At 40.8% G+C, this 21,209-nt stretch overlaps 2 protein-coding genes across 12 annotated transcripts in view; one reads left to right on the top strand and one right to left on the bottom strand.

The window, feature by feature from the left end:
- LOC140118181 (ATP-binding cassette sub-family C member 5-like) overlaps positions 1-17,812 on the bottom strand; it is a 76,816-nt gene extending 59,004 nt beyond the window's left edge. The window contains exons 1-7 of one of the 7 annotated variants that reach the window (XM_072135741.1): positions 17,788-17,812; positions 16,405-16,528; positions 15,504-15,659; positions 7,395-7,542; positions 6,815-7,048; positions 5,080-5,253; positions 4,838-4,985 (exon numbers count right to left, since the gene is read on the bottom strand). In XM_072135741.1, the coding sequence (XP_071991842.1) occupies positions 4,838-4,985; positions 5,080-5,253; positions 6,815-7,048; positions 7,395-7,542; positions 15,504-15,659; positions 16,405-16,528; positions 17,788-17,794 (991 nt within the window). In that variant the 5' untranslated portion in view covers positions 17,795-17,812. Of the gene's footprint in view, positions 1-4,837; positions 4,986-5,079; positions 5,254-6,814; positions 7,049-7,394; positions 7,543-15,503; positions 15,660-16,404; positions 16,529-16,715; positions 16,949-17,326; positions 17,594-17,787 lie in introns of those variants that run through there. The other 6 variants (XM_072135739.1, XM_072135745.1, XM_072135743.1 and 3 more) reach the window with 6 other exon arrangements.
- The window catches only part of TSGA10 (testis specific 10), a 79,436-nt gene that overhangs the window by 9,879 nt on the left and 48,348 nt on the right, over positions 1-21,209 (top strand). For 2 of the 5 annotated variants that reach the window (XM_072135748.1, XM_072135754.1), the window contains exon 1: positions 15,116-15,211. The exons of 1 other annotated variant lie outside the window; for it this stretch is intronic. In XM_072135748.1, coding sequence (XP_071991849.1) covers positions 15,131-15,211 — 81 coding nt within the window. In that variant the 5' untranslated portion in view covers positions 15,116-15,130. Of the gene's footprint in view, positions 1-15,115; positions 15,212-21,209 lie in introns of those variants that run through there. 2 more of the 5 variants (XM_072135751.1, XM_072135753.1) reach the window with 2 other exon arrangements.

The raw sequence follows: 21,209 nt of genomic DNA, 5'->3' as shown, positions 1-21,209 counted from the left end.
TTGAGCGGGTGGCTAAAAAGTTTGGGGTGCCACTGGCGAAGGAAAAAACCGAAGGCCCTTCATCTTGCCTAATATTTTTGGGGATAACATTGGACTCAGACAGGATGGAGTGCAGGTTACCTGAGGATACGTTAACGGCATTAAGGGAGGAAGTTCGTCGGGCAGGGAGGCTAAAAAAGATAACGTTAAAAGAATTGCAGTCATTGTTAGGCAAGCTTAACTTCGCCTGCAGGATTATTCCAATGGGGCGGGTTTTTTGTCGACGTTTGGCTGTAGCAACAGCAGGAGTTCGGGCAGCCCATCACTTTGTTAGGCTAGGAAAAGAAATAAAAGATGATTTGCGGGTATGGAAACAATTTTTGGAAACATATAATGGGAGGTCTCTGATGTTAGAAGAGATGGTCGACAACTATAATTTGCGATTTGTATACGGACGCGGCTGGGGGGTGGGTTTTGGAGCTTTTCATGGAGGGAAATGGTGCGCGGAGCGTTGGCCAGATTCTTGGGTGACGGGGGGGGGTTTAACAAAAAATTTGGCGTGCTTAGAGTTGTTCCCAATCCTGGTGGCGGTACAGATCTGGTGAGATAGTTTTAGGAATAAGAAGATTCGTTTTCACTGCGATAACCAGGCTGTGGTTTGGGCAGTTAATAAATTGACGGCGTCGTCACCTCCAGTGGTAAGATTGTTAAGGCAACTGGTATTGCTTTGTTTATCACTGAATACGTGGGTGGTGGCGGTTCATGTTCCGGGTGTTAGTAACCATATTGCTGACGCCTTATCTCGTCTGCAGTGGGATCGATTTCGGCAACTGGCTCCAACAGCAGAGGAAGAGGGGATTCCTTGTCCACCACATCTATGGGAGATTGTCTTCAAACGGCGGGGGCGTTAACCCGGGCGTCCCTGGCTGAAGACACATGGTCGACTTATGGCACGGCGATTAAAAGCTGGGAGGCATTGATAGAGGAATTGGGGGGAGTTTCTTCGGACGAAAATAGGGCTATGGCCTTGTTGATTTGGTTGGGAAAAGCGAATATAGAGGGTTGGACGGTGACGAGGGTTAAAAAAGGGGTGGCTGCGTTGGCATTCGCTTTTAAACTACAAGGGGTAAAAGATGTGACTAAGGATTTCTTGTTTAAACAAGCGATGCAGGGTTTTCAAAGAGGAAAAAAGAAAGAAAAGGACAGAAGGAAGCCAGTTTCGTTTTTATTGCTAGAAAAGTTGGGAGAACAGTTGGAAGGGGTATGTATATCAGAGTTTGAAAAAAAAGTTTTTAAGTTAGCTTTTTCTTGGGCATATTTTGGATCCCTCAGGGTGGGGGAACTAGTGGCTCCTAGTAAGAAGAAGATATTAAGTGAGGATGTATTGTTGGAAGATGAAAAAATTGAGTTTAGGCTTAGCAGATCGAAAACTGCCATTTTTGGAAAAGGTAAGTCGGTGTTATTGAAGGAAGTCAGGGGTAGCAAGATGTGCCCTGTGAAGTGCTTAAGGGAATTTTTGGTGGAAAGGGGGCAGCACGGGGGCCGTTGTTTTGCCATCAGGATGGCACATATGTCTCGCATTTTCAATTCACAGCAATATTTAGGAAGTGTTTGAATAAGCTAGGGTTGGTCGAGAAAGAGTTTGCACCTCATTCCTTTAGGATTGGAGCAGCGACAGAAGCGGTAAAGTGGGTTCTTGGGCCAGAGGTAGTGAAACGAATAGGTAGATGGGAATCGAATCGATATCGGTCTTACGTAAGGCCAAAGTTAATGGATGAGCAAGGGGGCAATTAAGAAAAAAGGAAGGGAGGGGCAAAAAAGACGTGGACAGGCTGATTGTGCTTTAATCTTATTTTTCAGGATACAGAACAAAATTGGCGTGGAGTTTTGGGCATTCTTACGTTTTTTGGGGGGCGCAGAGAGCAGCGAAAACAGTTGAATTTCAACAGGAATGAGGTAACAGTGCGCTGGCTAAGTTTCAGGGGGATGAATTGAGGAAAAGTATAGCGGTGGCCATTTTGTTTAACCACCGAAGCGAGTCCCGCCCACCGGACCAGAATAAAAAGGGGGAGGGAGGGAAGACAGTCGCAGCAGTACAGAGTAGGGGAGGGTGGAAGTGAAGGTCCTTGGAGTTGGCGAACTACAGGGGGAGAAGGGGAAAACAAGGAAGGTAGTTTTTCCCAAAATATGGGCCACGCCTTAAGAGGTATGGCATTACGGACTCCTGCTGGGTGGTGTCCCGGGGAGTGGAGAAGGAGATAATGCCACCTGCTAAATGGCGCCCTCGAACCAGAGGTGGCGGTTGGGGGTAAGAAGTTAACATAACAGGTAGGTTGGCAGAATAACAATTTTTGTAGCTCCAAGGATCTTCCTTCTGCTAAATAAGGAATATGTTTTTGATGCATAACGTTAAAAGGAAAAAAGTTATATATGTTAATTTGTTTGTAATAAAAACTGGCTGCTGTGGCCAGATTTAATCCAAAAAGTTTTATTTGTGTGCGAGTTTTATTTCTCAGGGGAAGAAAATTGTTTTAGGAGGGGACACAAATGGTCTGGCAAGCAGTCTATGAAGAAGCAGAGGAGTCAACAGTGCCGTGTCATGTAGTAATCCATCTCTTTTATGCCTACTTTTCTCAAACGTATAAGCAGCATTTTATAAATGTGTTCTTTTGGAAATACATGGTTATAAGCATATATGCCCTTCAAGTTAGGTCCGGACTAAGACAGGGGTTTGTAACGAAGGTGTCATCTGTGTCTGGATGAAAGACAAAAAATTGTGGTAGTCGCTTGTGATTGTCAGTCCATCAAACACTTCCTCCCTATTTGTGTTCTGTCTGGGCCTTTTGGAACCTTTTCACCCTGTGTGGCCCAGTAAATGTGTACATGTTTTTTTTTTATGCAAAATATTCACCGAATCAATAATAATAGAAAACAAATTCAAAGCTATAAGAGATTGCCTAATGAGGCATATGGAGGAATTTTAGTAACTAGGTGTGTATCATATTGAAACAAAGAACAACAGCAATCCGAGGAAGAAAAAACATTTTGTTAATCTATTATTGCAATGTTTCCAATCCACCGTGATGCTGTTATAAAAGAAAAGAAGGCTTTGGTTGAAGTAAAAAGATGTATTAAATGATCAAATAATAGGCCATTTTATTTAAAGAATCCTGCCATTCTTAAAAAAATCTTGTGCAAAAAGTGTGCTATTTATTTAAACTATGGTAAGTTTAAAGTGCTTTCTATTCATATCTTAAAGTGTTTATCAGTAGGACTAAGAAAAAAAATACTTTTTATTCTAGATGGAATTGGTGCACCGGGTTGCACTGCCATATGAGATCTCTTTATTGTACTGCTGCCCAAGTCGTCCCCACTGCTTTGAGTAAGAGCTTCAGTCTAATCAGGCTTCTGATTAGATACAACAGAAGGAAGAGACTATGGAGTAGATTGAATACAGAGATCTAAAAACACATCAGTTTGAGGAGACACCACGGTGCTCCAAGTCAAGCTACAATCCTGAAAAGTAAATTCATTATTCACAATCCTGCTACTACTATATACATACATAAAGGTTTGGTTACATAGATGTCCAGGACTGCTACCCAACACTGACTGCAGCTTTGTATGTTCAAAACTGCTGGGAGTTTCTTTTTAAATTTGAATGTTTTCAAGAACTGTTTCTATAAGTATTTAGCATTACGTATCATATTGTCAAATATTAGCTTGTGCCTCTGAGACATATAATGGAAACTTGCCAATTCCTTAAGCTGTAAGCACAATAACATCATAGACAAGACAGACAGGATTTTTTTTAGAAAAGACCACTCCCTCGTTCATGTCATATTTGGGTGGTTACCACAAAGGAATTTGGTGGCACAATGCCCATAATGTGCTCTGCTATTGAATACCAGCTAATGTCATGAACAAGCAACCTTGGCTGCTACACACTGGAACCATATTATCTTTAGCAAGCAATCCAGGTCAGGTGGGTCACCTTTAAAGGACATCTTTCATCAGGTATAGTGATGGTAGATGCCTATAACTCACCAGTCAGCGTCTTCTGCATTTCTTAAAACATTTTTCATTACTTGACATTGTCTATGTTGAAAACTTATATTCTATGTGCTAATGAGCCGGAGGCACTCATGCTTACGTTCTCCTGAGCGCCTCCTATCTCCGATGGCCTATAATTTATTCACGCCCTGTTTATTTTAATTGTAGCCGGGTCCCCCCTCGATATCATTCAGACTGCCGGTGACGTCATCCGGCAGTCTAAGTCTAGCAGCTGCACTCTGGTTCGCATGGAAAGTCTCCATGTGTTCATGTGAGACTTACAGACATCGGGTGATGTCACCGGCAGTCTGAATGATATCTTTAGCATATAGAATATAAGTTTATATTTCAACATACACATTTCAACAATACTCAATCAAGTAATAAAAAATGTTTTAGAAAGTGCAGAAGACGGTGACTGGTGAGTTATAGGCTTCTTCCAGGTGCATGTAAGTGCATTGTCTCGCGACACAATTTGAATTTAAAATCCTGTGTTCAGTCCAAATCAGTCGGGTTGTCCGACAGCCACATACCCGATTTGTGTCGAATGAAAGTCGACACGACTGCACCAAAATCCCCTGTTAAATGCGGTGCAAAGCAGAAATAGTCGGGAAACCGGACGGAAATGCGGTCCGCGGACCCTTAGTAAATGTGCCCCTATATTTTTTATATTATATCATATAAATAGTATACTTTATACTATATACTTACCTGCCTTAGATTAGACAAATCAAAAATTCTGATCAAGAATGTAGAAATAACATAAACAATATATTACAATTTGCATTATACACTGAAAGCCTACCTTGAACAATGTTTTTAAATGTTTTCTCCCATGCATACATTTTGATGAACCGGATGCTGGTCAAGATTTCATTCATTATCCGTACTCTTTGATCTGTGATCCCTATGCATTTTTTCCTAAAATATGCAGTTAGTTTTGATGCCAGCATCTAAAGTCAAATGCAAGAGGTTTTACACTAATAAATTATGATTCACTTAAATGAATGTATAGCCATACAATAGCAAATATACAAAGAATCTTACCATTAATGGATAAAACAAAACAAATGCAGCGGAGCCTATTAGAGCTGTAGGTCCCAGGAAGAACACAGTGTACAGCAATCCCAAGAGAGCAATAAAAGGGCCGGCAGCAAGCATACAGCCTATGGAGGCTGCTTCATATAATCTATGACCATCGCTGCTACACATGTTCACTAGCTGGAAGACAAAACATACACATGTAGACATTTACCCAGTGATTATCAGACTATATTACTATTGGTCAACTAAACTACACTAAAGAATAAGACCTATATTAACCTATATGTATGCATACAGTATATCTGCTGTAAATGGAAATTTATCCAACAAGTTCTACATAATACTCCTGTGATATGAAACCACCAGCACGACTGTACATTATGTTCCATCGTGCTGGCCTCTGGGTGTCATGCAGGACAATACCATCATTTAGTTTGCCAACTGAATAACAATATTGTTCAAGTGACTTTTGTTACTGTATGTATCCACTTATTTCACAATACTTAATTTATTTGTCTTGCTAACTTGGAAGCAATACAAACAAACACTTGCAAATATTTTTTATGTCTGTAAAGCTGTAACTTCATTGTGTAAAAAGCAAAGCCCTAGCAAAGATGGATTGATGTGTTGCTATTTTTTACCATTGCTGTGGTCTATTCATGTCCATTTTTATTTCTGCATTGAAGGAAGATATGGGGTAATATTTGAGGGGTTTGTTAGCGATGATATCCTGGAGAATCACAATGTATATAACCTTATAACCCATTATCAGCATGAGTTTATGAGGGATAGGTCCTGTCAGACTAATCTGATTGGTTTCTATGAGGAGGTAAGTTCCAAACTGGACCTTGGAGAGGCTGTGGATGTTGTATATCTGGACATTTGACACAGTGATGCATAAAAGGTTGGTATATAAAATGAGACTGCTGGGACTAGCGGGAAATCTGTGTATTTGGGTAAGCAATTGGCTTAGTGATAGAAAACAGATGGTCGTCATAAATGGCACATTCTCACATTGGGTTGATGTTACCAATGGAGTGCCACAGGGCCCCTTCTTTTTAATATTTTTTTTAATGACATTGTAGAGCAGTGATGGCGAAACTTTTAGAGATTGAGTGCCCAAAATGAGCCCCAAAAAACACTAGCTTTTCCCAAAGTGCCAACACGGCAATTTAGGCTGTAACAAACTTATTGCTACCAGAAATTTGGAGCTCCAATCCAACCCTGCCCACACCTTTTCACTCTTCGGACAGGGCCAAGCAACACAGGATGGGTCACTTTAAAATAGCAGGGCACTACTTGGACTTGGAGACTGCAGGAAGATGCCATGTCTGGCAAACTCTTTGCCTGTGAGACAGCCCGTGTGCCCACAGAGAGGCCTCCGAGTGCCATCTCTGGCACCAGTGCCATAGGTTCGTCACCACTGTTGTAGAGGGTTCAATCAAGTTTCAATATTAGCAGATGCTACTAAGCTCTGTAAAGTAATTAATACCGAGGCTGATAGTTTAGCATTACAGAGGGATTTGAGGTAAAAAAAAACATGGCTAGTTTCTTCCAAAAACATCTCCTGACCAGGAATAGGGCATGATATTGCAACTAAGTTGCCTTCCTCTCTATATGCCTCTGCTTTAATAGAGGCTCAAACCATGGTCAGATGTTGTACTGGTTTTAGAAGAAAGCAGCCATGTTTTTCAACTTTCGGATAACCCATTTAACTATAACAGTAATTATAACTTACCTCTCCTGTAGAAACATCTTTAGATACTTTAAGTTTCAGGATTTTTCTGAATGCCAGAGCTAAAACCGCTCCTTTTAGCCGCATTGCTGTTCTGTAGTTCATTGCCCAGTTAAGGGCAAATGACCAAGATCTTACAAGCTCTGCAGTAAAAATACCAAGTGCTACAAACAACCCATAAAGCAGATTAGATTCTGTTGATTCTGCATACTCTAGCAATGAACGGATGAAGATGGCCTGTAGACAGATAGAAAAAAGTATCAACAAAAAAATTCTATGCAACAGAAGATACTACCTGTTGCTCCAGTGCTAACTTGGATGATGTTTTGACAGGTAACCCTTGTCAGTTTCACATGATTATTACGGTACATCTTTACAAGAATTTCTCTTAATGCAGTCATAACATCAACTTACTTAAAGGTGTGTTTTCGTTTCAGAAAATGAATGTTATTGTTTGTATATCAAAAAGTTATGTCAGAAAAAGTGTACTGTCATTCTAAAAGTCAGGTCACAAACGCTCCAACCTTTAAACAGTGGCACTGCATACCACATCTAATTTCTAGGCAAAAAAACATGAACTCACAGGGCCAATAAAGTTTGCTACCATGGTGATTATCAGGGACAACAAAGCCAGTAAGGATCTGGTTCGGCAGAAACGCCATAACACCAGTGTGAGCGATGCTTTCCTCTTCCCATGCTTCTGGAGCTCTGCCTCCCAAAGTTTCTGAAGTCTGTCCAGATGAAGAAAAAATATTTATTTAGAACTATATATATATATAGTTAGTACAGTTGAAAATAGACATATGTCTTAGTAAACAGATGTAAGGGAACAAAGTACATTTTAAGACGCTATTAAGGAAAATACGAAAAAGCTGTAATTCTCTTGTCAAATAATAGCATGAGATAAAAAAAAAGGTTGTGTCGCATGCGATCAGATTTTGGTGCAATCGTGCCGGCTTTTATGCGACAAATCAGGGGGCGGGCCGTCAGGCGATTCAACGGATTCGGACAAACCGCAGGTTTAACTTAAAAATTGTGTCACAAGACATGCACTTACATACACCGGGAGGAAGATGCTGAACTCCAGCGGAACTGATCGGGGAAGCGACACATGCAGGATATCAGGCGCACAATCTTATTGAATCACGGCACAGTGCATTGTTGTCGAACAATGCACTTTCGAGAACTGCTCTGGAACCAGATAAATAAATGTGCCCCAATGACGTACATTTATCACTGACCACTGGAACGCTTCTCTCAGTGCTGAGATTTGTGTTGTGTTGGGAATAGTGCAGCTGCAACACATATGTGTCGCGGACACTTCATAAATACACGTGCAAGCAGTTGCACTAAAAAGAAGGTCCACAGAAAATAGGTGCAGTGGCTTTAAAAACAAAAAGCACCAAGCCTGTTATCTTGCCAAGCTACACTTAATGGCACCAATTCACAACCATTTTTGAAACTATAAAATAAAATTAATTTCTCCCAAATGAATCCACCTGATAAATCTAAACAAACACATACATTTATTATCATTTCATAAAATTGCACAGGTTAAAAAATTGCATGCAAAGATGTATTCAAAATAGAACCATGGCATTTTGTGCCAAATGCACCCAAATGCTTCTGCTATTACCACTTATGAATGGGAAGGCAAGGGAACTATATTTTAAGTAGGAATATTATATACAGTATGTGCATATTCATTTTTGTATTTTTTGTATAACCTAAACAAATTAGACAGAATTTCAAACCTTCTTGGGCACATTTACTAAAAACAGAGCAGTAATAAGCAATTTGCCTGTGTAGTGTACAAAGGGCAGTAGATACTTAAATTGTGGCACCCATTTTTCATACCATAACATTTTTGATGAACCTTTATCATGGGGCGTGCGGCACACTTCTGTCAGACTTTGCATGTTAAATCACAGTCTGACTGAGCACCGGAACACCCATTTCGGTGCAGAAATTTGTGTGGTGTGAAGAATATTGCAGCTGCATCACAAAAGGGTGGAATGCGCCACATATACAGACACATTCTAGCAGTCTTCACATAAAAGAATGTGCAAAGTCCGACAGAAAACTGGCGCATGGACCTTAGTAAATGTGCCTCTCTGTGCATTAATATGACTATGAGGTATCTGTGAAATCTATACATGTTCATCTAATACATTTAGGAGATCTGAAGCTAAATATTTTCTGTTTGGGGCACATTTTTGCTATTAACGTAAATTTATATGCATTTTATATAAAATTTTACACTTTGAATTGCATGAATTGCATGAAGGTGCCTATCAATGGCGGATTATAATATGGGTGTTTTGAATCACCAGTATTATAAACCAGGCCCTCTCTGAGTGGGCCTGTTCTTCCTTGTTCCTCTGAACCGCCCGGTTCAGAGATCGGGGCGGTAGCCGGTGAAGTGCTTTACACACAGCATTGGTGTCTATGACAGCGCAGGGAGTAATGCACTCCTTGTTCTGCCAAGGAGACTGTAGAGGACAATGGACATCGCCGTTCTGGTGCAGACGGTGGACGCGGGGGAAGATAAGTATAGTTTGATTTTTTAATTATTGCTGCACTGGAGATCAACTGAATAAATTAGCCCGGGGCCTGGAGCTATATACTGGGGGGGGGGGGGGCTGGAGCTATATACTGGGGGCCTGGAGCTATAAACTGGGGGCTGGAGCTATATACTGGGGGCTGAAGATATATAATAGTATAATGGGGGATGAAGATATACTATGGAGAGCTGGAGATATATACTTGGGGGACTGAAGATATATAGTGGGAGCTGGATATATTATATACTGGGGGATCTGCAGCTATATACTGGGGGCCTGGAGACATATGCTGTAGGGCTGGAACTATATACTGGGGGCTTGGAGCTATAGACTGGAGACCTGGAGCTATAGACTGGAGACCTGGAGCTATAGACTGGAGACCTGGAGCTATATACTGGGGGCTAGTGCTATATACTGGGGGGCTGGCGCTATATACTGGGGACCTGGAGCTATATACTGGGGACCTGGAGCTATATACTGGGGACTTGGAGTTATATACTGGGGGCCTAGAGCTATAAACTGGGGGAGCTGGAGCTATATACTGGGGGCTGAAGTTATATAATGGGGGATGAAGATATACAATGGAGAGCTGGAGATATATACTTGGGGGACTGAAGATATATAGTGGGAGGTGGATATATTATATACTGGGGAGCTGCAGCTATATACTGGGGACCTGGAGCTATATGCTGGAGGTCTGGAACTATATACTGGGGGCCTGGAGTTATATACTGGGGACCAGGTGCTATATACAGGGGGCTTGGAGCTATATACTGGGGTGCTGGAACTATATACTGGGGGCTGGTGCTATATACAGGGGACCTTGAGCAATATACTGTGGGCTGGAAGCTATATACTGCTGGCCTGGAGCTAAATACTGGATGGCTGGAGTTATATACGTCATGCAGAAGACATCAGAAGACAGAAGAGGACCAGCGAGGTGCATCGGAAAGGTGAGTAGAGATTTTTTTTTAATAGGATGGGCATACTCTATGCAGGGAACTTCTGGCTATATACTAGTATCAGAAAGCAAAACACTTGACCCACATATGTTTTAATTTATTTGGTTAATTAAAGTTATATTTTAAATATTCCAATATGAGGCAGTATTGTTTAAATATTAAACTTGTTCAAGCAGTATGCAACCCTTGGTGATTGACAGGTTCACACCCCTCTGTGTTCTCTGGATCTCTGACCCAATGACTCAATGACTTTAGGACCTGGGGATTTGAGATCACTTATCAGTCCTGCCCACCCTTCATTCTTTTTAAAGAAGGTTTCTTATCAGCTTCTCATCTTCCTTGCTATTTGTATCTGGTTCTTTTATGTCTTAACTTCAGCTTTTTATCTTTGTCCTTCCACCTGTCTAGTGATTCTTATCTGTGCTTCCCTCTCAGTTGTGACCCGAATTGGCGAACTTTCTTATCTTTTTGTATTGTTTGTCCTTGTGTTTTTACATTGGTATAGGGCGTCTTCTTATTGTCCAATATCAATTTTCAGGCATCTCCTGCCATCGAGGCAAGTAGGGCCTTTGAGGGGAGTTCAGTGTCAGGGCACATTTGCAACTTTTTTTCACACGTTTTGATATTTGCGACTTTTCTACTCGCTTAGCAAAGTTAGCAGGGCAATAATTTTTCAGTGTTGCAATTTGTATATTTTTAAAATCCAGATGTGGACATAAGAAAAAGTCTCAATTTTTGAGCAAATGGTCGTAAAATAGTTGCTAATAAACAATCTGGTGTAGGAAAAGCTTTAGATGGGGTGGCAGAAGGATATACGACTTTTGCGCACCTTTTTAATAAAAAGTTGCAAAAACCCCATAGACTCAGATGCCTTGTATATATCAACCTCTAAGATAAATTAAACCTGTCCAAAACGCATAAAAAGCAAAGTCAGTGCAGTATGGCCTCCATTCCAGAACTAGATGGAGGGCCTAGCAGGCTTGGTATCTGAGTTAGCTGAACAAGTGCATGCTATTTCCCAACGTCAGGCGGAAGCTGCTGAAGGGGCTCTTGTTGTGCAGCAGTCTTTTTCCGATAAGGGACATATAGTAAAGATCTTGCTTCCGGATAATTTCTCTGCTGATTAGAAAAAAATGTAAACGTTCCAGAAAACCTGTTTACTATACTTAAGGAGAAACCAGCATGTTTTCCAAGCTCAGACAGTAGGGGTTGTTATCTCCCTGTTGCAGGGAGATCCTCAGTCCTTGGGGATAACTCCCTCCAGGTATTGAGTATTAAACATTTGATCCTAATACTTTAAAAAATTGTCCTTAGCTGTCCGTTGGCACTATTCACAATTATTAAATGGATTTTTATGTATTCAGTAATTTGATCACTGATTTTACCTAAATTTACTGTAGATATTGCTAATGTATTTGATAAAGGCTCTTCTGAGATTTTGCTTCCACATAGGCCATATGACTGTGGGATTGATATTCTTCCAGGCTCCAAGTATCGAAAGGAATGATTTTCAATCTGTCTCCCACAGAAAGTGAGGCTAAATGGGAGTACATTCGAGACAGTCTACAGAAAGGTCATATCCATCCAACCAATCCTCCTATGCTTGCGGGATTCTTTTTTGTTAAAAAGAAAGATGGTGGACATGTATTCACTAACATGAACGAAATAATAGTAGTGTAAAAAAAACATCTTGTTGATGCCCGCTTTGTTCAATGAGGTAGTGCGTGCCTTTTGGTTCTATAAAACGGATCTCCATTGACCTACAACCTGATCTGAATCAGAGAGGGGGATGAATTCAGGGGGAGCATTTAATACTCCAGAGGGGCATTTTGAATACCTAGTGATGCCATTCAGGTTGTTTAATGCAGTGTTACAACAGTCATGTTCTGGGTCAGTATGTTGTGTTTTATTTGGATGATATCCTTGTCTTTTTCTCCTGGTTGGAGATTCAGTTATTTACTAAGTGTTAATTTGGAACTCAAAGAATTACCTTCATCGGCTATCTGAAAGCCTTGCAACATTTTTGGGGGGTTTTCTAACTACTATATTAAAATGTTTGTTTACTGGCCAAGCTGTTGCCAGATCTAACTAAGAAAAGTGCTGATGTAAAGGAAAAGCTGTATGAATGAACCTGTATTGATTTAACCAGGTTTGAATTGACTTTGTATAGTGAAGGGTGATGCTTCAGAGGTAGCAGTGGGGGCTGTTTAGTCTGAGGGTCCTGAATCTCTTACTAATCTTCAACCAGTGGCTTTTTTCTCTCCTTTGGAATGCAATTATGATGTGGGTAATCATGAACTCTTGACCATTAGATGGGTGTTTTAGTAATGGAGACACTGCTTTGAAGGGGCCAAACACCAAATGTTTAAATTTCATCATTACACACCATTCTGGTACTAAGAATTTTTAAGGCCCTCTCTCACACTTTTTCCAACAATACCCCAGAGGCAGTTATGACTGTTAGTAATGGCCAGCACCTGGCTCATTGTAACTGTGGGAACATTGTTTGTTCCCCCCAATCTCAGCTTCTGTACATTCTGTACATTGCTCTGTACTAGCAGAACACCTGGGAATTGCTGGAACCAAATATGTGTCTGGGTCCTATTTGTGGCCATCATGGTCTCATGATGTCCATTATTTTGCTAAAGCATACAAGTTATGTGCCAAGTCCAAAGTGCCCCGACAATTAAAAAAGGGGAATTCTGCACCCAATCCCCTCCCAAAATGCTGTGGAGTCATATTTCCTTGGATCTTTTAAAAGAAATATTCTCCTCCTTTTTTGCCTATTTCTAAACCGCCAGGGTTTGTATCTTGCTCTTTGGTAACTTGACTTTGGCTAGTATTCTTGGTCCTCCGTCCTGTGTAGTGATTCTGTACTGTGCTTCTCTCTCAGTTGTGACCCAGCTTGCAACATTTCTCATCTGTTGCTCAGGATATGCAGAGGCAAGCTGGTAGGGCATTGGGGGTGCTCAGTGTCAGGGCACACTGTCTTTGTGTTCCAGTTTCTGCTCTTCGCATTACAACAAGATAAACAAACAAATTAAAAAAAGTCAACATAGCTGTCAAAAAGGAGTCTACTGGTTGTGGTACATATCTAACTAATGAGGCTAGGAAGAAATAGAGAATAACAGAATAGATTAGGTCAGCGCATCTTCAGGTCTACTTTGTTGACTGAGGTTCATGCCGACATGTGTCCTTTACAAGTTCCTTCCTACAATTTGCTCTCAATCCTAGTGAACCCTTATGGGAGAGAACAATATGGTCAAAATATACTGCAGAAAAAAGGCAAAAAGAATATAGAACCTACGAGAAACTCATATTTGACAACAATCCCAACAATAGCTATATCAAGCTTCTGGCTTATTTCTATTCTGAGATATAGTCTCATATACCTATCAACCCTATCTGTAAAATCCTATTCGTTTCTCTTGAAAAGGGTGGCACTTCCTGGTTCCTGGGTGGCACTTCAGCTAAGGGCACTGGGGCCAGAGCACTGAGGGCATTCATGTGAACGTGAACAGACAGTGCAGCCAATTACGACACAGAATCAGTGTTAGTGCTTGTACAAAGATCTAGTGCAGAGCAAGGCTGGGAAGACACAGAGCACTGGATCTTTGCATCATGGTCACAAATAATCATACAGTAATCTACTACACCCCACAGAAAAAGATATATTAAAACATGTTACACACAGTGAAACCTCTAAAGGAGACCACCTATTTGAGAGGACCCCTCCATAAAAGTCAGTTTTTTTATTCAATGTCTGATTAAAAAAAAAAAATTGCCATTACACTCTATGTAAACTGTCCCTATCTGCAGACCACCCCTTCCCAGTGCAAAAAGGTTTCACTGTATATATAATGTGCTGGGTTTGTAGGGTCTATACCATTCATTAGAATTGATGGTGAGCCTGAACTCTTCATTTATTTGTCAAACTTCCGCACATGCACAATTTCGCTGCATTTAAACTTTCAAATTCGGCTACATACCATTCCTAGGGGTAGTATAAAGAGACTTCCTCCTTGTAATTGGATGACTTTAGGTATGTGATCAGTCACATGCTTGTAACATCATTCAGGGTCCTGGAGTTTTTTACATGCTGCATGCAATAATGAGGACTGATATTCTCCTGCACTCAGCAGCTACAGATGGTCCCCTAGTAACCCACCCAACAAGATCCACCCTGTCACCGGTGCCTATGCGACCCATGGGTCGCAGGTGCACCCATTGCCTCTGTGTGCCCTCATAGCACGGCACCATCTCTCACCTTTCCACGCTCCAGCGACGATCTCCTTGCTCCAGCGCGTGCGTCCCCGCACGTGCGCCGGCCTTCTAAGATCTAAAGGGCCAGCGCACCAATGATTGGTGCTAGCTGACCACTTTCTCAGTTAAATTCCCAGCCCCTTCCTGTGTCCTCACCGGATCTTTGTGCTTCTATGCCTGACGTTGCTCTTGTGCTTCCTGTCCTGACCTAACCCTATGTCCAGACTCTAATCCCATGCTGCCTGTCCTGATCTTCTGGCTGTCCCCAACTTCGTCTCTGCCTCACGATTCTGCACCTCGCTTTGGCTGCTACTGCTTACAAAGTTGCGTCCATGGAGTGGCATGGTGGTACCACACCGCAACAAGTCCAACCTGCTTTGCGGCGGGCTCTGGTGAAAACCGGGTACCACTTAGACTCTGCTCCCAGGTGTCGACTTACATTATCGTCCATGGTGGTACAGAGGGTCAACTACCATTGACCCTGACACACCCACCCTCCTCTAATTTCCAGAGTACAGTTACGGATTCCCATGGCAATCAATATAAACAAAGTGACAGAGAGCAGTCGCGAGGTAGCAGGCAAACAGCTACAGATACCTAATGACAGTAAAGTAGAGACTTGCTTATATTCACTTACTGCAGAGTTAGGCAAAAGTTTTATACTTTACAGTTGTTCTTTAACTTTATACCTTCTATTTGTTTACTTAGTTAATGCCAGAAAAATGTGCCAAACTTTTGTACATAGTATTTGAGTGCACGCCCCTTTTCCTAAAAGGCCACTCCCCTTACTATTGGACATGTGCCTTTTGCCTTTTAGGTCATAAAAGTGTTTAAAACCCTTGATAGGTTCAGTGCAAGGCATTTTAGACAGTTTTCTGTCATAAAAGTACAGAACGACCTTACCTTAAACTGTTTACTTCTGATGAGTCTAGTGAAGGCAGATCCCAAAGATCATTACTATCAAGTTTAGATAGATTGTAAACCTTTTTTGCGAGTGGAGTGATCCAGTTGAATGTCATGAAGGAAAATAAACCAGCATTATCGATCGGATGTTGGTGACTGCAAAATATTTATTGCACAAATCTTTATGATTACACATTACACTGCATCCTCCCACCTAGAGTCATAAATTCAATAACTGCAGAATATGATACGACATAAGATTTATGTCCTAAACCATGAATCAACAGACTGTAAGGAGACCTTATAGAAGACTCTGTCAAAATCCCACGTGACTGAAAGCCCAAACGACTCCATTTTAGTTAACTTGATCTTTTCTGGTGCCTCATTATTTTCTTTTTTTCTGCTCCTAAGACAGAGCAGACATACATATTGACATACCGTATATACTCGAGTATAAGCCAACCCAAGTATAAGCCGAGGCCCCTAATTTTACCACAAAAACCTGGTAAAACCTATATTTTTTTTACTCGAGTGTAAGCATTTTTTGTGCTTAAAAACTAGGCTTATATTCGAGTATATATGGTATGTTGCCCTTTTACAGATATAATTTTGTTGTCTTATCGTTAAAGTTTGATGTAAGACAGTTTAGCAAATGATAATTGTGTATAGTAATAAAAATAATAACCTTTATTTACATAGTGCCTTCAAATTATTAAAATATTTGTATACCTTGTGCACCTTTTTTATAGTATCAATGCAGTAAAGACTGAATAAAGTAGCAGGTCAATCAAGACCAACCTATACATGTATCCGTTATGTATGTTGTAACAAAGTTACTGCTAAAACCATAAACCAATGAAAAAACATGTTCTCCACAAACAAAGGTATAAAACACATTTACCTGTGCGTAGTGCGGAATGGTTTGAGAAGTGGCAGGCTGTACTGGTATCTGATGGTAAATTCCTTCTTTGCGGGTCTGTCCATGTTACTTGTCGAGCAGCATAACATTACTCTTGGTTCTGAATCTGTGGGTTAGAAGTGAGAAAGCAATGTCACTGGCTGTCATATACTCCAATGAAGCACACATATAGGGAGTGTAGTAAGCTGCTGTGTCAAGTCATGACTCTGCAAAAAGTTTCCAGGAGAGAAGCGACATTGCACTCTGTGCCCACAGTAGCCAAATAAGTACAGCAATTCATTGATACCACTCACTTAATCATTATTGACCATCAGATATGATCCAACAGAGAGTCCCAGAATAGAGCAAACCACTACACAACAAGATGACACTAACACTACAGCTGCTATTACCAGGGAGCACAGGACAAGGACACTGACACCGCCGTCACGCAAGTATGACACAAGCTATGACAGTTCACATAGTAAAATTCCCCCACCGCTTCCAACTAAGAACTAGTCTCAATGTCTAACCGCTCCCAGAATGTGTCAGTCTATATATAATACTACCGCACAAACAAAACACAGCTGACAGGTGCTACGGTGAAATCTAATGCACCACTTTAGGAAGCTACACAGTCAAAAAGAATGCAGCAATTATAGTAAAGTCTATGTTAATATCTATAGCCTGTGATTAATTTCGTGGGACTTTACAATTTAAAGTTAAGTCGAATTCAAGAAAACAAAAGTAAACAAAAACCAACAAAAAAGGCTTTGTCAATGGCGCCATCTCCTGGCTTACCATATAAGTTTCTGTTTGTTCTCATACTTTATAATGTATTTTGTAGTATTATTTAGTCCCTTCCAGCAGAAAACAAGAGAAATTTGTCCTACTACTCTGAGGTGTACCTTATCATTTACCGTACCTGTTTCTACTTTTAAGGGAAGTTTCACCTAAATGTGCCCCATAGGCTCCTGTGTCCTGGTATGACCTTTTGTACCTCTTTAAGCTGCTCTTACTCCAAAACACTACTGATCCGACCATTTTCATTGCTGGGTAAATAAATTATCTCACTTTTGGATCCCGCAATCTTCATTATATCCAAAGACTGTGCTATAAATTTCTGCTGATCGGCAGAACTTCTGCATTACTAAATCCTTGCCAACCTCTTAAGCTAGAAATGTATTCTAAATATGCTTAAGCACGCCTGATAAGATGACGTAACACACGTCATGTCCTGTCCTGCCTCCTCCCGTCCTCGGCTGACCTGAACTGCCTGCCAGTTCCCTAGTTTGTTGATGCCGACTGCTGTACACTGTCTTCATCTAGTGACCTGATCCAGAGACCTGTATCCCTAGGGCAGCTTCACTGCCTGAGTTTGCATACTCAGCATTGTTGTTTTTCTGTGAGGGGGTTGGTGCAGTTCCTCTAGAGTTGGATCAGTGATGGCCTGGCTGAGTTATGTTCCTGGAGGCTTTAACCCCTTAAGGACACAGCCCTTTTTCGTTTTTTGTGTGTCCATTTTTCACTCCTCACTTTCAAAAATCCAGAACTGTCATTTTTCTGTGTGCAGAGCTTTGTGTTGGTTTGTGATGGTATTTAATATTCCATGCTGTGTACAAATCTCCAAAAGCAGTGAAATTGAAGAAAAAAACACATTTGCACCGTTTTCTTTTGAGATCTGCTATTAAGGCTTTTATTAAGCGTTTCCAAAGACACCTCTCCTTTATTCCTTGGGTCAGTATGATCACACAGATACCAATTTTATATAGGTTTTATTAGGTTGTAGCAGATTTTTTGTACAAAAAAAAATTTATTCTTCTTTTGCCATATTCTGAGGTCAATAACTTCAAATGTCGGTGTATGGAGCAATATGCGGCAAGCGGTGAGTCTGTATGAAGAGGGTTCAGCCCGCCCTTTGTGGCATCGTGACTTTCCGGTACTTCCTGGTGGGGCAAGGGGTTAATGTGAAGATGTGTTGAGCTGGTAAGTTCAGCCTCACGCTCCATGCTGAAGACTCTGCTGCGGTTTCTGCACTGCTTTGGTATCTCTGTACATCATCTGCTAAATTCCTCCCTGGCTCATCCCCTGGAGATTTTAGTTTGCAGGAGGAGTCTGACTACACTTCTCTCTGAATCATCCTGTGATGTCAGCTGTTAACCCTTTCACTGCTCCAGCTGCATTTGCCTTTATGGTCTGCGGTCTGTATCGGTGCTAAACTACTAGGGGTCTGTAAATATATATTTAACCACTCAGGACTTACGTTTGGGGTAATATATCATTTAGTCTGCTCTGCTGGTCCATTTAGGAGAAGGGGAATGTCCGCTTCCATTCCTGGTTCTGTTCATGGAGGGTATTCCTCTGAGAGTCTGGCTGTGTATTCCACAGTCATTAACTGATGATTGCATTTTGCAGCCCTCAGAAGGAGAACCAAAGTGTTCAATGTACTTTTGCCTTCCTCCAGATCTCTGCTATTGTGTTAACTATTTACTAGCCCAGCTTATTCAGCATCAATGAAGAAGATCTTGATACTCCCTCCAGAATTTACTGTCTAATCGCTGACCTGCTATTCCCTGTTGCCTTTCCCTGAGTGTATAAAAACTAGCCCTTGCTGTTAGTCTACAGAAACCCATCTACCCCTTTTTACGTGTTAACTAATCATATACTACCTGCTTCTTCTTGTGCTTCCTTTGAATATTGCATACTATGTTCTTGCATTGAGAGAGTGGCGGGTTCTTCTTCTAGCCTATTACAGGTATGTCTTAGTTTTTACAAAAAAAAGGCTTTTACAATTATGTAAACGAGCCTGAGGGGCTCCAGTGTTAATGGGTGTTAATGGAGCCCAGAGCCTCCCCGACTCATCTGCATAATTTTTAAAGCCCTTTATCTTAAAAACAAGGGCGTATGAAGCTTAAAGAAGAGTGGATCCTGCCAGATAGGGTGCATACCAGTATGTCAGTGTGCTTGGTTTACAATCATTGATCCTGCTGGTAGATGTCCTTTAAATTGACTTTTTTGTCATAATCCAAATCTAACAGCTGGGCACTTTTGCATATGAACCCTGTCCTCAGTTAGACTAACATCTTGCCTTATATGTACTGGGACTGTGCATTAGACTAATACTGTATTAACATATTGCAAATTGGATGCTCTTGTATTATGCATGATACTTTTGCTTTGTTTTTGAGGGGAACTTTTTATCCATTGCAGTAAGGGCTCTTTCACATTGGTGTTAATGTTCAGCTTCAGTTGCGCATCCGTTGTGTTCCGTTTTGTCTCCATTTCAAAACATCACACCTGGTTTTTTAGTCTCATAAGTGAAAAAAAAACGGATTCCGTGATCTGGATCAGTGAAAAAGATATGACATGTTTCAAAATTTTTTCCACGGACAACAGATCAGTGAAAAGATAAGCCAATGTGAAACCACTCATAGAAATCAATAGCTTTGTGAGGAATCCTTGGAAATCACTGAACCATGGACGTGAAAAACAAAGCCCTAGGGCACACTAATTTTAACAGGTCTTGAAATCACACTCCAAACACCTTATTGGAGTCCTGCACATCCTTGTTAGGTAGAACCTAGCAGCTCTGTTGGTATAGGACTGAGGGAATTGTTTTATAATAATAATAATAATAATAATAATAATAATATCTGGTTTGTCATCAATATATACAATTTGCAGTGTGGGACTAGTTTAAATGTATGACAACTAACATATAAGTAAACGCATCAATGATTTTTCATTGAACCCATTATGGCTAATGGACACATACAGATGGCTTCAGTGATTTTTTTTATAATGCCTTACTGACCCAATCTTTTCAATCTGATTTTTCACACTTCAGTGTTTGACTTGCTGCCTGGATCTCCTGGTCCTGCTATCCTGTTTGTTTCAGTAGCAGATGAGGCATTTGCCTTGACAAACCAGGTGTTGTGTCCTTATCCTCGTATTGGCCTTGATACTCGGGGACGCATATTCAACTACCATCTTTCCCATGTCCAGCGGTATATTGAATGTGCTTTTGGCATATTGGCCAACAAATGGTGGTTCTTTTACACTTCCATCCATATGAAACCGGATAATGTGGTGGCCGTGATGAAAGCAACTGTCCTTCTCCATATTCTCGAATGTATGATGGCAGCAGTGACATTCATGAAGATTCTTTACTTTTTTTTAATGTCTTCTCCTTTGTCTATCCAAACAGGGAGACCACATGCTTTAGGCCTACAGACTCAGGCCCATTGTGATTATTTTTTGTCACCTCAGGGATCTGTTCCATGGCAGACAGATAGTGCTCAGTAATTTTTGTGGTACTTTTTCTTTTCTACAGTACAGAATTTTATTTATTTATTCTTTTCAAGGCAAATGCACATTTATTTTTTATTTTTGGTTAGGGACTATCGAAATAATGGGCTCCTTGACGTGAGATGTGAGTTTAGTGTTTCTGGGCACACTATTCTTGCATTTTTGCATAAGGATAATTTGTTCAAATTCAAACCCCATATAAGTAAAAATGGAGCAAGTTAATAAATTCATGTTTCTTTGTATTTTTAGAAAATCAATGTACTATTCTTTGCAGATTTTCTGCATGCATACCCTTATTAGCATTACTTCTTTTTCAGAACGTTTTGGTGAACAGCTCCATGAACATACACAGATCAACATCCGTTGTTTGTTGGAAAGTGACTTATGTTGGTACATTGTATATTGGCCCCAAAAAATATATATACATAATGCATGTGCATTGAGCCAATGTGAAGCCAAAGCTCACTTTGTCCAGCAATGGATAAATGTATAAGAGGTAC

This window comes from Engystomops pustulosus, chromosome 2 (assembly GCF_040894005.1).
Source record: "Engystomops pustulosus chromosome 2, aEngPut4.maternal, whole genome shotgun sequence".
In the NCBI taxonomy this organism is placed as follows: Eukaryota; Metazoa; Chordata; class Amphibia; order Anura; family Leptodactylidae; genus Engystomops; species Engystomops pustulosus.
The sequence above is the reverse complement of the archived record's forward strand: the minus strand, read 5'-3'. Positions and strand labels throughout refer to the sequence as shown.